The sequence below is a fragment of the Brienomyrus brachyistius genome, chromosome 3, assembly GCF_023856365.1.
Source record: "Brienomyrus brachyistius isolate T26 chromosome 3, BBRACH_0.4, whole genome shotgun sequence".
Lineage (NCBI taxonomy): Eukaryota > Metazoa > Chordata > Actinopteri > Osteoglossiformes > Mormyridae > Brienomyrus > Brienomyrus brachyistius.
In genome coordinates, this window is record NC_064535.1 from 36,866,054 (window position 1) to 36,883,276 (window position 17,223).

The window sequence follows — 17,223 nt, forward strand, 5'->3', positions numbered from 1 at the left end:
TAAAAAAGATGTTAGGCCTGTAACCCATCCATTTGGCATAAGCACTTACAGTACAGTATGTGACGCAAGGGTGAGGGGAGCCTGGGATATTGGAAGCCCTGGATGGGAACTCACTCCATTTCAGAGCACACACACACACACAGACACACACACACATACAACAATTCACCTAAACCATGTTTTTGGGCAGTGGGAAAACTCCAGAGTATCCAGGGGGACCTTACAGAAACACTGGGAGAACCCCCCCCCCCCACTCACAGAACAGTGGGTGCAAATTGGGTCCACAGGCAGCTGATGTGAGGATGAAGCAACCTACTGAGCCACCTCAATGGCCATGATCCAGTGGGAACAAGATGAAAGTATTTAATTCTGACATCCCATAATAGTCAAAGCAGCAGAGAAATGTGGCGGGTCAGAAATAAAAAAAAGGCTCTTATCTGTAGGCCTCTAAGCCAGCCTATCCCGAGAGAGACTCACAACAGCCAATCGGATCACATTATACAGAAGCGAGCCAGTTATTTTTTGATGTTTTATCTCGCATTACGCACCATTAGTTCCACTAGCGTAACCATTAATATCAATGTATTAATTAACAGGGTTATAGCACCGATTTACAACGGTGTAGAGAGGAAGATAAGAATAACATGAACGTGGCTACTCTGGCCGTAAATGTTAACATGGTAATTTTACGCGAGGCTAACAAATCATACGTCTTCTCTGTAGTGTCTCATCCGCCCCACTGAGGCTTGATCGGCTAGCCGACACCTCTGGTATGAGCTCCGAAATGGGATGGTGGGCACAGGTGGATGGCGGGGTGGTACCACGGAGAGAAGGTTCATTTCGAAACGGTTCCTGCTAAATGTCAGGATAAAAGAGGCATTTTATACTGCAAGAAGATGTCAAATTATCTCACAATTGGATCTAGGCCGAAATATCAGCCTCCTTGAGTTCCTCCTTAGCAAGGCGACATATAAAACGCATTATTTATCGATTGGCATTCTGTTGCATTTAAAATTCTATTTTATAAGTTGTGGCATCAATAACCAGAGCATTGATAATATGCAATTGCGAACAATTATGGAAAAGTCTGTAATTAAAGAGCTGGATTGTGGCAGCAGGAGGTGCTGTGTTGAACCCGAACAGCGTTACAATGTATTCAAACGGACCAGATCCCAACACTGAACCGTTAACGAGCCGGCAGGGGGGAGGTGTATCCGGCAAACTCCCTGCAGCGTGGCTGTGCTCTGCCCCCACCCCTGGGCCTGTTTCCCCGGTCCCAGCTGAGTAAGCTGCAGCTGTGAAGATCACATCTCATCACATCAAATCAAAGTATATTTATCAAATGCACAACAGTACAGCAAACAGCAGGAGATGCAGGCGATGAAGTGAGAGCTGTCTGTAGTGGGTAATAGCAATAAGTATTAAAAAATAGATAAATTAATAAAATAGTAAAGAAAACTATAAAATATAAAAAGCAGAAAATAATAAAAAATGTTCAAAATGTCCATACTAATAGCCTATTCTGCTACCGAGTAACCTTACTGCCTGAGGGTAGGAGGATGGAGCATATCCTGGCCTGTCAGGGATGGGGACAGTGTGGGGAGAGGGGTCCTCACCAACCCCACCGCCCCCCCACCACAGGCAAAGGCAAGGGAATCATCTAACACGCCCCGTTCAATATGGAAGCTCTTCACACTGAAGACAGAGTCAGAATTGATTTTTTTTACACTATCCCGAGTTGGGAGGGGCAGCCATTGGCTTTCTCCATCTTCATTAAGGTCTGTCTGATTGGTATAGATTCCTGCGCCCCCGGAGCCAATACTCCCCTCGATGGAGACCAGGCACCTAAAAGCAGAACATTGAAGCCTATGGCACGCTGTCTAACCCACGACACTCCTGGGAGAGCAAGGTATCTCATGGGATGAACATCACAGCACTCTCTCTCTGTCATACACACACACACACACACACATTCACGTGTGCCCCCATTCTGCAAGGAGAAGTTCATATCTTGCTTCTTCAGCTAATCCTAAGCAAGAATCCCATACAAAGGCTATAAGTTTTTTTGAGTATTGAGTGTTTTTGCCATTGGTGATGCAGGCTAATATCTTACAGTTCTGCAGCTAATTGGATAGGATGCCTGTAATCCCAAATTGATCCTGAGAAAACCATCCGATTTGTAGTGTCCCAATACATTAAATACGATTCACTGGATGTTCTCCTAGCACCACATGGTTCAGAGGACCATGGCCTCTCTGCAAGCCCCTGGGGATTGCACATTCTCCCTGAGTTTGTGTGAGTTACCCCCAGCAATCAGGTTTGCGACCCAAAGCTCAGAACCATCCAGTTCGCTGAACTGACATTTTTCAGCTGCCCATGGCGTGCAACTGTGTGTTCACCCTGCCATGGACTCCTATTCTCCTCTGCTTTGGCCCATGCTGCCTGTGAAAGGACCCCCATGAATAGATAAGTGGTCAGAACATCTACTCAAAACTGCCCATACGCACACATGTCGAAACCCTAAAGCCAGGAGAAAGCCAGCAGACCTCCATACTCTTAGCGTTCCTGGTGGAGGCGGAGCCAATGTCACCTGCATGTCTAAGGGAAACAGAATGCATTCAAAGAAAGGCTCAAAAATCAAGATCAAAAATGCATATGGAAAGCACTCATACAGGCTAAAATCCAGAGCAGCTGGTAAGAACTATGCAACATGACAGATACAATCTCCAAACAAAAACGAATACTGATTTTCGATCATCAAAGGCTAATATTGTTGTGTGCTTATTGTGGAGAACAGTTGGAACAACAGACAGGACATTTGCAAATCAAGAGCAACATCATCTAAGTCCGCAGATACGTTCAGTAGGAAAAACACACCGGTTTAGAGAAGGAGAGGAGATAGAAGACAGGGGAAACATGAAAGAGGGAAGGAAATGTAAAAACAAAGAGTGCAAGTGTGTCATCGGATGGGGAGGCAAAGAGGGAAGAATTAATAATGTAGAAGCAGAGAAGACACAGGTCTGAATTACAGGAAGTGACAGGAAGTGATAAAGAGGACAGCGGTAGGGACATGAGGAAAAAGAAGCATGAGAAAGCAGAATGGGAATCATCATGAAGAGACCATGCAGGAGATGAATCGTCATGAAGAGACCATGCAGGAGAGGAATTGTCACTAAGTGATCACGCAGGAGGGGAATCATCGTGAAGAGACCACGCAGGAGAGGAATCGTCACTAAGAGATCACGCAGGAGGGGAATCGTCAGGAAGAGACCACGCAGGAGGGGAATCGTCAGGAAGAGACCACGCAGGAGGGGAATCGTCAGGAAGAGACCACGCAGGAGGGGAATCGTCAGGAAGAGACCACGCAGGAGGGGAATCGTCGCGAAGAGACCACGCAGGAGGGGAATCGTCAGGAAGAGACCACGCAGGAGGGGAATCGTCGCGAAGAGACCACGCAGGAGGGGAATCGTCGCGGAGAGACCACGCAGGAGGGGAATCGTCGCGAAGAGACCACGCAGGAGGGGAATCGTCGCGAAGAGACCACGCAGGAGGGGAATCGTCGCGAAGAGACCACGCAGGAGGGGAATCGTCGCGAAGAGACCACGCAGGAGGGGAATCGTCAGGAAGAGACCACGCAGGAGGGGAATCGTCAGGAAGAGACCACGCAGGAGGGGAATCGTCAGGAAGAGACCACGCAGGAGGGGAATCGTCAGGAAGAGACCACGCAGGAGGGGAATCGTCGCGAAGGGACCACGCAGGAGGGGAATCGTCGCGAAGGGACCACGCAGGAGGGGAATCGTCGCGAAGAGACCACGCAGGAGGGGAATCGTCGCGAAGAGACCACGCAGGAGGGGAATCGTCAGGAAGAGACCACGCAGGAGGGGAATCGTCAGGAAGAGACCACGCAGGAGGGGAATCGTCAGGAAGAGACCACGCAGGAGGGGAATCGTCGCGAAGAGACCACGCAGGAGGGGAATCGTCGCGAAGAGACCACGCAGGAGGGGAATCGTCGCGAAGAGACCACGCAGGAGGGGAATCGTCGCGAAGAGACCACGCAGGAGGGGAATCGTCAGGAAGAGACCACGCAGGAGGGGAATCGTCAGGAAGAGACCACGCAGGAGGGGAATCGTCAGGAAGAGACCACGCAGGAGGGGAATCGTCAGGAAGAGACCACGCAGGAGGGGAATCGTCGCGAAGAGGTAAGTCCCAGGTTTATTCAGAATACTGACAGGAATTTGTGATTATCATTCTTTTATTGTTAGATGATACACTTAAACCTAACCGGCAGAAGAATTCACTGGGGCGATTCAGCGATTTACTCAACCAAGGAACCGCAAGCTTTGATTACAGTGAGTCTGTGACTATGACCGCTACATTACTAGCATGCGTATTAGCATCCTTGCCAAACATCAGCAGTCTTTTTGTTTTTAATGACTGGAATGACTAGGAAGCGCATGCAGAATGGAGGACTTGGTTACCGTTGAAGTTGACGGCCCGGATGTGGGCGAGCAGCTCCTTGCCGTCAATGTTGGCCATGCGGGGACACAGTCCTGGGTAGCCGGAGCACAGCTCACGGTGCATGCGGTTCAACGCGTGTGCCATGGCGTACACAGCGTCCATCACAAACTGCACCTTGCCCTCCTGCTCGTAACTGGAGTCTCTTCCCACCTTCTCCAGCCCTAAGAGAGAAGCAGAGAAATCACAGGCACAGAACGTAAAGGTGGGTGGATCGGTAGCGAGGGGCCAATCAGAGACATATGTTATTGCGTGTGTTTTGGTTACTCATGTCAACAAGGATTCTGGGAAATGAAAACCATCCTAATCCCTAAAGTAACATTACCTTAAAAAACTAACATTGCACACGCACATTCATCATTTTTATCTTCCATTAGGTCTCATTTTAAAGCAATTAACGATTCCTAGTACCAAATGAATCTAATAAAGTATGTTTTGTGGAGACATCTCTACAGCAGCGTGTTTTGTCCAAGAATATCTTCATAAAAATAAGAACGCAAACATAGAAACACACACACACAGTCCCACACAGACATACACACACAAACGCAGGCACACACAGACACACACACACACACACCCCAGCACACAAGCAGCAAAGCTACACCATGTACAAGATTATGAATTTAATCAGCCATAAAATCTGATTAAACAGCTCTCTGAAATGGTGGTAAGATGCAAAATCATGTATTAAAATATCCCGTGCTCTAAAATATGGCACCACTGCAAACCAGCAGCACATAGTAAAATATTTAATGACAAACAGCATATATTCAAGTTACAGCAACGCCTTTTTTATCCAGTTAATGGCCAGTTCTAATTTTAAAATACTCCGGTAAAACTGCATCAGCAAAACCTATAGAGGATCATGAGGAAATTAAATCCTCCACTACCCGTCTTAGTCATTTTTACTTAAGCATTGTTTTTTTAATAACTATTTCCGCATGATATGTATTTTCTTTCTTTTTTCTGTCCATGCCCATTTATCCTTCCAGCACGATCATTCAAGTTTAAGGTCCGCTGCAGGACATTTTATATGTGGCTTGCTCTGTTTTCCCTGATTCACTCCACGGCCTTCAGGCAACACAAGATAAAGAAAGGGAGTAGCAAAGAGAATTAACAAGTTCAGCGAGCTCTCAATCAATACACACTTCAAAGCGGAATTAATAGCTACCTGCGAATGAAATTCAGAGCTGTCCTGTGGACTCTAAGGATCGGCGTGGCCTTGTTTAGGAACGAGATGCTTATTCTCTCCTGAAGACAGATCGCCGTGGGGCGTGTCTTCAAAATGAGGTCATGGTAGAAATCCCAGAAGTCATTGTGTTGGGACAGCCCCTCACAGTAAACAAATGCAGCCACGAGAGGAAAATCGGTGGGCAGTTTCATCGTGCATGCACTCAATCACCGACTGGACTGCGTCATTGGGACTTAATAAATAAACTGACAGGAAGGCTGTTAGACCAGCCAGTGACTGACGGTGGCTTGCTTCTCAGAGCGGCACACGGGAATTCCAAGGATAACTGATTAAGCTGATTAGCGAGGACAGATTGGGCATTCCAACCACTCGCTGAATTGATGGGGTGGGGTAGGAGGCAGAGCAAAAGGTGGGGCAGGGGGCGAAGCAGGAGGCAGAGCAAGAGGCAGGAGCGGGGTAGGAAGTGGGGCAAGAGATAGGCAGTGGGGCAGGGTAGGAGGCGGAGCAAGAGGCGGGGCAGGGGGTGTGTCAATTGATGGTGCCCTGATACATGTATTCGACACTGCCTGGAGTTCCCTGTGCGACAGAATGTGCGTGACCTAAAAACTGCGGCAAGGAGGGACTGTAGCTGCGGGGACTCGAAAGACCCCTCAGGAATTTTAATCAGAAGAGAAGAGAAACCCAGCTAACTGCACCCGGAGGATTCAGCCCCCTCGCCTCCCACCCTGTGTGGCGAGCAGCGTCAATGTGATATGTAAAGCTACCTTTTATATGGAAGAAAAATTCACTCGATATTATACACAGTTTGCAAGGTTCAACACAACAAGACCTGCTTGTGCTAGTCTCAGTTTTCCCTTCACTGCGAAAAAACATTCAGCTTCCATATCATATTATCTTTCTCAGGGTGGTTCTTCATACCTACAAAAGCATGTAGTTCGGTGAATCGGGGTCTCTACATAACCCTTAGCATGATAGTGTGCACCTTACAGTAGGCTGAAATCCCACCCGGGGCGTCCCCTGCCTTGCGCCCTCTGCTCCCTGGAATAGGCTGCAGGCTCCCCCTGACCCTACCCGGGACGTACCTTCCCCCAGAAACCAAATCCCAGAATGCCTCCTTGGAAGGACCTCAGGGCCGCACTCTCGCCACTTCCCTCTCGCCAAAGAGAAAGAGCACATCTGTCGAAAAAGTGCCTCTCGGTGGAGACCGACACTGCATGCTAACAATAGACTTTTCAATTGAATTCAAATTGCATTCTTCAGTTCCAGCTTCCAGCTGCATTGCCGCATCCCCCAGAGCGAACAGCCATTTAAATAGGCACCGGGTGTACATCTATCCCCATCAGCTGCCCGTCCTAAACGGATATTTAACGGTCTGGGCAGTGAGCACTGGTGGCAGTGCTGTTTTGGCGAGGGCTATCTCAATCCGACGACACATTCGTACATATTTAGCCTGCTACTGTTCCCCCAATGAGACAAACTGGTTCGTATTCTGTTCCTTCCATAGGGGACAGGGTGTCCATCACCAGATGAGGATCAGATCATTTACTGTATGAAGTAATTAAGGTGGACTGGTTATTCAAAGTATGATTGAAAAAGCATATATATATATACATATATATACATACATATACATATATATACATACATACATATACATATATATATATATATATATACTGAACAAAAATATAAACGCAACACTCTTGTTTTTGCTCCCATTTTTCATGAGATGGACTTAAAGACCTACAATTCATTCCAGATACACAATATTACCATTTCTCTCAAACATTTCTCACAAATCAGTCTAAATGTGTGATAGTGAGCACTTCTGCTTTGCTGAGATAATCCATCCCACCTCACAGGTGTGCCACATCAAGATGCTGATCTGACATCATGGGTAGTACACAGGTGTACCTTATACTGCCCACAATAAAAGGCCACCCTGGAATGTGCAGTTTTTTGCTTTATTGGGGGTCTGGGGACTCAGAACCGGTCAGTATCTGGTGTGACCACCATTTGCCTCATGCAATGCAACACATCTTCTTCGCATAGAGTTTATCAGATTGTCAATTGTGGCCTGTGGAATGTTGGTCCACTCCTCTTCAATGGCTGTGCGAAGTTGTTGGATATTAGTGGGAACTGGTACACGCTGTCGTATACGCCGGTCAAGCACATCCCAAACATGCTCAACGGGTGACATGTCCGGTGAGTATGCTGGCCATGCAAGAACTGGGACATTTTCAGCTTCCAAGAACTGTGTACAGATCCTTGCAACATGGGGGCCGTGCATTATCTTGCTGAAACCTGAGGTGATGTTCATGGATGTATGGCACAACAATGGGCCTCAGGATCTCATCACGGTATCTCTGTGCATTCAAAATGCCATCAATAAAATGCACCCGTGTTCTTCATCCATAACAGATGCCTGCCCATACCATAACCCCACCACCACCATGGGCCACTCGATCCACAACATTGACATCAGCAAAGCGCTCACCCACACGACGCCACACACGCTGTCTGCCATCTGCCCTGAACAATGCAAACCGAGATTCATCCGTGAAGAGAACACCTCTCCAACGTGCCAGACGCCATCGAATGTGCGCATTTGCCCACTCAAGTCTGTTACGGCGACGAGCTGGAGTCAGGTCAAGACCCCGATGAGGACGACGAGCATGCAGTTGAGCTTCCCTGAGACGGTTTCTGACAGTTTGTGCAGAAAGTGTTTGGTTATGCAAACCAATTGTTTCAGCAGCTGTCTGAGTGGCTGGTCTCAGACGATCTTGGAGGTGAACCTGCTGGATGTGGAGGTCCTGGGCTGGTGTGGTTACACGTGGTCTGCGGTTGTGAGGCCGGTTGGATGTACTGCCATATTCTCTGAAACGCCTTTGGAGACGGCTTATGGTTGAGAAATGAACATTCAATGCACGAGCAACAGATCTGGTTGACATTCCTGCTGTCCGCATGCCAATTGCACGCTCCCTCAATGCTTGTGGCATCTGTGGCATTTTGCTGTGAGACAAAACTGCACATTCCAGGGTGGCCTTTTATTGTGGGCAGTATAAGGTACACCTGTGCACTACCCATGATGTCAGATCAGCATCTTGATGTGGCACACCTGTGAGGTGGGATGGATTATCTCAGCAAAGCAGAAGTGCTCACTATCACACATTTAGACTGATTTGTGAGAAATGTTTGAGAGAAATGGTAATATTGTGTATCTGGAATGAATTGTAGATCTTTAAGTCCATCTCATGAAAAATGGGAGCAGAAACAAAAGTGTTGCGTTTATATTTTTGTTCAGTGTATATATATATATATATATATATATATATATATATTACATTACAGTTTCAGAATATACAGATTACATTTTCATTAATTACGTGCCATTGTCATTTGGAGTGTTTATGAGAAATGTCTGAGAAACAAACTCGCTCACAGACTAATAATAATAACAAAGAAATCCCCCCCCCCCCCACAGGACCAGAACAAAATGAATATATATGCAGAGAGTAATGAAACGGTAAGCCTAGATTAAGATGTTCGTCTCTGACTGAAGAAGGGGGTGACTTGGGAGTGTGGATGCAGGATGACACCCCCCCCCCCCATCCCAGAGATGATCAGGTCTGAAACAGTCTCCTTAACAGACAGGCCACAGCGACGTCACTGGGCTTCCATGCACTGGGAGACATGGTGGAAACGCTCCGTCACGTGAAAAGCTAGCAAGGCTCTGCCCACCACCAGAATGCCTCCACCCATCACCAGAATGCCTCCACATGCGAATCCCTTCCTGAACTGTGCTGCCTGGGAAATTCCCGGGACTGTGCTGGAGATTTCGGGCCCCAAGACAGCATATCATATTAGGCCCCGGACAAACACCAATCCAGTTTCATTCCAAATTCTCCCTGTCGCTCAGGGGCCCTGACTTTCCAGCTTCCCTGAGCAGCGCCTCTCCTGGCCACACGGGCAAACCCCAGCTTTCACTCTCCCCTTTACCTTCCCACTAAAATGCTCCACCTGTCAGGCTACAATCGCCAACAGCCTTTTGATCATCAATATTTCAGCGTGTCATCACAGAGAGGACAGTCGCCGAGTGCGTGGGGGACTTTTAAATGAGGACCTCACATCTTTGTAGAATCTATGTCCGCATGAGGGGCTGTCTCCCCAGGGAATCCATATCAACGTTTCTACGCTGAGAGGATGATTTTTAAAACTGCATTGCGCCACGCTGAAAAGGAATAGCTTTGCCTTTAACAAACATATGTATTAATTAGAATGTAATTTAAAACCACAAAGAGTCGATGGGAATCACATTTCCATGAATTACTGACAGGGCACGAGGTCAGAGTAAGGTTACATGAGTCGGTGAAGATACCTACATGCGCTGCCCTTCACCACAGTTTACTTATATTTCTGGCGCTGTGTCATTGCTGTCGTTGTTGTGTATTGTTTTTTTATTTCACATTTATTATTTTATTCCCCACCCCCCCAGTATTTTTTGTCCAGTGTGTGAGTCAAATTACAATAAAGAAACTTGACTCGATCTGAGGGAACCTCCAGGATTTTCTTGGGTAAATTGCAGCTAATTGTGGTGCTTTTGGGAGCCAGTCTCCACAAAGAAATGGTTGTGCTCATTAACCGGACCCTTCCGTTCACTAAGGTGTGTCCCTTTCGCGGGAGATCGGGACAGACACACGGATCAAACTGTAGGCTGGCAAAAGCAGTCAGCTAGCATTAGCAGTCAGCTAGCATTAGCATTTGGCTAGCATTAGCATTTGGCTAGCATTAGCATTCGGCTAGCATTTGCAGTCAGCCAGCATTAGCATTCAGATCCGCGCCTCCAACCCTTGGACTTCTCTGTCGGCATCACCCGGCTCGTGTCTCCACGGAGACCGCAGTCAGGCCTTTGACAACAATCTAACGGCTTGGGGAGGGGGAGTGGGGGTAGAAGCTCACTAATTAATTCTGCTTTTAGCAACAGGGCAGTCCTGCAGCCATGGTGAAGACCTGCGGTTTGGGCCAACTGGGAAAATTCAGGCACTCACACTGGGCAGACCCAATGGGTCCCAATTAAAGTTTGTCACACAGGATGATGCGCCAGTTTTGCCGTCCGCTCTCCTGGTACCCCCAGGCCCTCTGACAAGATTTAGGAGATTATTATAATTGCATTTTTGCTCAAACGATTTATTTCTAAATTATTAATAACTTAATTATTTGGTATTACTCTACACGGCAGGCTTGTCTGAACTTTTAGCGTTGGGCCTGAAATGTGCAAAAACTACCTGAAGTATCACCAGAAAATTGGACTGCATTATGCGTGCACATCCCACACATAGCCGAGAGACAACCGGAACAGATTGTCGAACAGCACACAGTGAGGCAAATCGATAGCCGTGACCTATGATCTGCAGAGGAAATTAGAATTTAGCTCACACGGGTTTAAACAAACACTTCAACTCGAGCTGAAATGCCTACTCACTCCTCAATGGGTACAAAGGTACGGAGATGGGCCCTGCGATCGACCGCCGCTGACGGCACAGGTGGGATCGACTTATCTGTTCCCGAGAAGGTGGAGGCCAGGAATAGGCCTGGGCCTCGATTGCAGCGCAAGCAGATGGCAGGAGGGAGGGACAGGGGACTCGCAGATGCCATATTCCCCACACAAGCTAATGCTAATGGCTTTCTGTTTTCACTCATTAAGAAATTAAACATTTAGGCAGGTTTTATGCAAACAAATGTATAATTATGCCTTTGTTTAAATTTTCGTGCCGATGAACACATATGCTTCCCCCCCCCGATTTGTTTTTGTCAGCTTATGTCATCCTTCCTCCAATTCAGAAAATATGCAAATTAGCCGGGTCACATTTGCATAATATGGAGGAATCTCCTGTTTTCCCTCTTTGGCCAGGAAGAATAGATCTGAGGAATGTGACAGAATACATTAATATCCATATGGCCGCTGATTAAAATAACTTCCCACAGACGCGACCCCATTGCACCCTTTGATACATGAGATTTTCTGCGAGAAAAAAAAAAAAACGCCGAATATTTTTCTCACGTTTGTCATGTTTGGAGACGCTTTATAAATGTAAACAAAAGCTGCACTACAAACAGTCTCGACAATCTGCTGCCCACCCTCTTCCTAATGCCCTTTGTCCCAGAATCTGCTCAAGCAAATGTGGGTTTCCGGAGAAAGTCGTGTCATCCGCCTTTTTTGGACAGACCAGATCGCTTGAGTCCAGTTTTCCATTTTTGGGAAAGATTCACACGTGGTGTGGCCGGTGTGCTGAGTAACCACGCGTATAGCACATCTTGACATTTATGATTATTACTGCATGTTCATAACTGAATTTGGGCCATCAGTCTTTCTATCTATCCGTCAATTGATCCATCCATTAAATTATTCATCCATCCATCCATACATTCATCCATCATCTTCTAACCACACATCTGAGCCTGGAATCTATCCCAGGAGGCAGTGGAGTCGCCCCGGGCAGGAAGCCAGTCCATCGTAGGCACACACACACAAACACAAACACGATCACACCATGAGCCATTAAAGGTGCTACGGCACCTAGCAGCATGTCATGGACGGGCACCGGCCAAAGAGCCTTCACTGCTTTGGAGGCCGAGGGCCAAGCTTCAGCTTACGCTGGCTTCGAACCCACAGCTGCTGTTTAAAGCTCTTCATGAAACAGGAACCGATTCCTGCATTTATTAGTAAGATTTCAAGCACACTTCTGGCCATAGCCATGGCTTAATTTTTCACCATGTCTAGAAGATAGAAAATCCTAAATTTCTTACCTGAATAGCAGTCATGGGAAAAATCTCTAAAAGATTTCTGGTTGTTTTAATCTAAGATCGATTGACGGCTTGATTTCACACAAAGGGACTCATTGATTGGGGAGCTCTTTGGGAACAGGAGCTAAAAAGAAAATCACAATGTCTGAGTGCCTTGAGGAAGAGTAACCAGTCACTCAACCTGACTCACTCCTTGCTCTCAAATGCGATTACAGCCATTAGAGGCGTGGGGTGGGGGGCGGCGGGGGGGGGGCTGGTTGGGGCAAGAGGCTGAGAGGATTATTTCTGTACTCAAACGCAAAATAAATGGGTTTTGTTGGAATCTCTGTGAAACAGATCAAATTCAGTAGACAGTGTGCATTGTGTATAAAGGGGGCCAAACAGAGACATGAATGTGGTCCAGTGGCACTTTCCTGCTGACCTTCTAATGAATGGCGAATACGGTACAGGGCCAAGAATTACTAGACATCTTCCGACAAAGGAAGAAGAAGCCATTAAACCTATAAAATGACCAGGAGTGCAACATTAAGGACATGCTCAGGAACGTGAAGTGGCATCAGGCTAGTAGAGGAATTCTTGGAACAGATGGGTCTTGGTGTGTTTGTTGAAGGTGGAGAGGGAGTCTGATGACTGGATGTGGATCGGAAGGTCATCGAGATACATTTCTCCTTGTGTGGAGGGACACGACGACAGCCTCTGCCTTCCATATCTGGGCAGGATTCAGATTTCTTGCAGAATTCAAGGCATAGGATGTGGAAGTTTGTGGATGTCTAGTCGAAGTACCTTAGATACACACCAAAATGTTTGTTTTTCACTTTGTATGTCTCCAGACCTAGAGCTGCAGCAAAACCACTATTTAAAACGTAGGTTTTTTTTAGTAAATAATATTAACTGGGAGGTATCCACTGATAAAACATTCTCTTTTCAAACGGCTCCAAATTGCACTCTATTTGTACACTCTTAAAAGTTTGTGTTGGCAAAATCAATTAGCACTGCGGGAATGATTATGAGGTTAATATTGTCAACACAACAACAACAAAAAAAACAATCTGCTTCAATTGCATTGATTATCTAAATCAGCCTTGTTTCCAACCAAGAGGAAGTAATTAAACTATCTGATTGCTGATAAAAACACCACACCCCCCCAATTTTGAAATAAGAGAGCTGTGAGCACAGCTACTAAATGACACACATTGCCATTACGCTCAGTAATTAACTCAATTAATCGAGACTAATGACTGATCTCCTTAATACTCTCCTTAACACCCTGGAAGTGTAAACACTATCATTCTTGTAGGTGCGCAAGTATCAGCTTTCCAAGATGGCGATTGGAAGGTCCCTCTCACTTCACGTGTCTTTGAGGGCACACGGTGATCGCATGCCTCGTGAATGTCCTCATACGTGGAGAGCGATCCCATCTCATGCGTTCTCAAACAGCGGTGTCTGAAGATGCGCGGCTTTACTGCAGTAAAGACTAATTAAGCCATTATTTGGTCGCTGGAGGCGTAAAGACGGCCAGGATACGATTGCAATGCGCAGAGTCACAGCGTGACAGGCCCTACGTCACGGATTGTGCCGTTCGCTCCGTCAATTAGCGCTAATTAATTAGAAGCTGAGCTGGGATTAGATGCAGCACTGGGGCGGGGTTTAGAAAGCGTGTCACAGACAGTCCCAACGCGGCGGCGATAACATGTCAGGGCTCATGATTCACCGGCTGGAATCCTGTAGTGGCACATTGTCTCAAGCTGGGTATCAGTGAGGACTGCGGTCAGAAAAATAATGGTTTATCACCATCGTAGATCAGGTGTCACAAGGGTAATTGCCAGCTAAAAGAAACAGGGGGCGCCCTTGGCCACATTCGTGGTCAGTGTTAACACACCCTGGCTGTGTGTCACCGATGACTCCTGTTATAGCGAGAGCAGACGTCCTTAGTACCTCTTAAACAATGCATTTGTGTGAGGCCCCCTGATGGCCATAAAGAGTCACTACACTATGGGGGCCCCGAATTGAATGGGACTGCAGAAACGACAAACTCACCCCTAGATGTAGCTCTATGTAGGATGTTAAGGAGGTTTGGGCCAGTCCAAAGCAGGGCAAGCAGAGAATCACAGAACTCTAGGCACGCTTATTCAATATTAAGCATGGTTAGCTAGCAAAGATGAAGAGATGAACATATATGAATATGGATCAAGATTACTGTGCCGAAGATGTACATAAACAGTTTAATTAGATGTATATGGTTTTATTTTTTATTATTTTTTAAATGATACAGATTATATATGACTATGTAGGATATAATTTTCTTGTGACTCTGTCTGGGCCCCCTTGTGCAGATCGGGCCCCGGGGCCTGGGGCCCTGCCTAGCGTGCCTGCGCCTGGGTCTGACCCTGGGGGTGAGTTGGAATTTTTTGTTGTAAATTAGGAGAAAAAAAATGAGGGCAATCGCTAAATCAAAACCCAAGAGAAAACCATGGACAAAAGCCCAGAGTTTGAATATTTTGAAAATGTATCCAAAAAATGTAGGATCACCATGTTTGTATAACACAGATGGAAGTGTTTAAATTGACTGAAAATGAAATGTGCATCAAAGATCACATCGAGCAGACCAACGTGTAGACCAGCTTCTTTTCATTATCATTAAATTAGCCAACATCAACCAATCACAACTCATACCCTCTAAAACACAAGAGCCCCAACAGCCAGTCAAAAAATGAAAATCGACTTGGCGGCAGGGAGCTTGAAGCCAGTTTTAGTTTTAGTCTTAGTCCTTTGACGTAGTTGCCAAAATTTAGTCTCAAACAAAATACATGCACATTAACACATCTTCATTCATATTATTAAAAAAAAAGTGTCAAGTGTCCTCTCTCAAAATCATTATCAAGTATCAGACTGTCATGCAGTTAAGGGCGAAGGACACGGGAACAGGAGATGGAGCGAAAAACAAAATAGGGTTTTATTCAACTAACAGACCAAAACAGGAAGGAAAAGGGTTACAGCAGGACTGCTGACTTTCTTAAGCCAGAGATTTATAATTCGAGACAAATCTGCACACGCATTGCATGTATGTAATGTAATGTAATGTAATGTATTTCATTACCTTGTACATAGATTGTTCGGTTTACAAACCTGCTTTTGATATAGCTAATTATAGGTTTATAATGGAATAATATAGATTTGCCGTAAGATTTCTTGCATGAGAGTCAGAAAGTGTGAGTGTCACGCCCTGGACCATAGGGGATCAAAACTGGCAGCACAGAACCCTACAAACAGGACAGGCCACAAGCGGAATCGACGTTAAGGACAGGACTGGGAAGCACTTTTATACAAGGAATAACGAGGAAGCAAAATGAGGGGCAGCTGGGGTGAGTCACACAATGGCAGGAACGAGAGGCAAAACAAACGCGTAACAGAAGTCGTACTAAGTGACACAGCGGAGTGGAGTAGAGCAGGATTCTGCCTAACGTGCCCAAACTAGTGTCAACCAATTACAAACATGCATACCTGTACAAGTTTTTAAAACTGCTCTGCTGCATTCATACGTTTTATTTGCTGGCGGATGGTGTCATGTGTAATAGAAATATGCAAAGAGTGTCACATGGTTCATCGTCCAGCTGTCTGTTTGTAGCATTTTTGTTTTGTTTATTATTCATCAACACTGATTTTAAAAACATTCGTTTCAGTTTTCGTCATTCAAGGTGCTTTTTTTTAATTTGGTTTTTGTTCTGTCGTCGTCACAGAAAAAAATGTCGTTGACGAGTATTTTTCATCTTAGTTTTCACCAGGAAAATTAACACTGCCTGAAGCTTGCAGTCTGTCCTCCTTGGCCTGAACATATGACCCTGAGTGGCTTCTGAGACACAGGCTAGGTGTCTGATTATAAAGTTGGTAGGGGATTATGGGTAATTGCGTTTCTAGAACTTAAGAGGGGCAAAAGAATAATGAAAGTCTGCAGGCAAAAAATGCTCTACCCTGATTCATACATAGGCAGAGGCAGGAACACAGATGGGTAGCTGACTCAGCATTTAGATCGTAGTGATTACTCTGCAGATACCACCAGGTGTGGGAGCTCAGGCTTCTATTTAGGCTCTAAAAATCTAAAAATCCATCCCTGTTCAGTAATAAAAGCAGATCATCCCACCGTGACTCCCTGAGTTAATTATTCAGTGATCTGTTGGGTATTTTTGTTAGGATGTTTCTCACACCCCCTCTCCATTCCCCCCCACCCCCCCATCCAAAATGGCTGCTGTTTTTGCTCAGTCAGCCTGTACAGCTGGACGGTCCACGCCAGGGTTTATGTTCTGTTATATAACCTCATCAGCCGCCGCAAACCGACTTACGCCTGACAGGCAGAAACTCGCTGGCCTGTTAAAAGCGGAGACAGAGGTGAAACTGCCCCGCAACACTCGGCCAAGATTTCTTCATGCGAGTCGGCCAAGAAAAATTCCGCAAACTGCCTCAGTTACTTGACACTCCGTTCTGAAGGGCTTCATTGGATGTGGCCACTCCGCCCTCCCTCCAGCGTGTCAGAAGTCGATGTGGATTACGTTTCTGCCGATGGGGGAACTCAATAATCCTCATTAGTGGTGTATTGTATATGTTAACAAAAGCGAAATTGCAGCGTGTAGGGCTGGGGCTGTGATGTTGGTTTAAGGACACACTCTCGCCGGTTAGGGCCACGCAGAACCAAGACTCGCCCTCCCGAATACTAT

At 46.2% G+C, this 17,223-nt stretch overlaps 1 protein-coding gene across 1 annotated transcript in view; it reads right to left on the minus strand.

Annotated features, from left to right (window-relative positions):
• Positions 1-17,223, minus strand: part of LOC125739431 (metabotropic glutamate receptor 8-like) — a 114,632-nt gene that overhangs the window by 26,240 nt on the left and 71,169 nt on the right. The window contains 1 exon segment of the mRNA XM_049009548.1: positions 4,479-4,679. Coding sequence (XP_048865505.1) covers positions 4,479-4,679 — 201 coding nt within the window.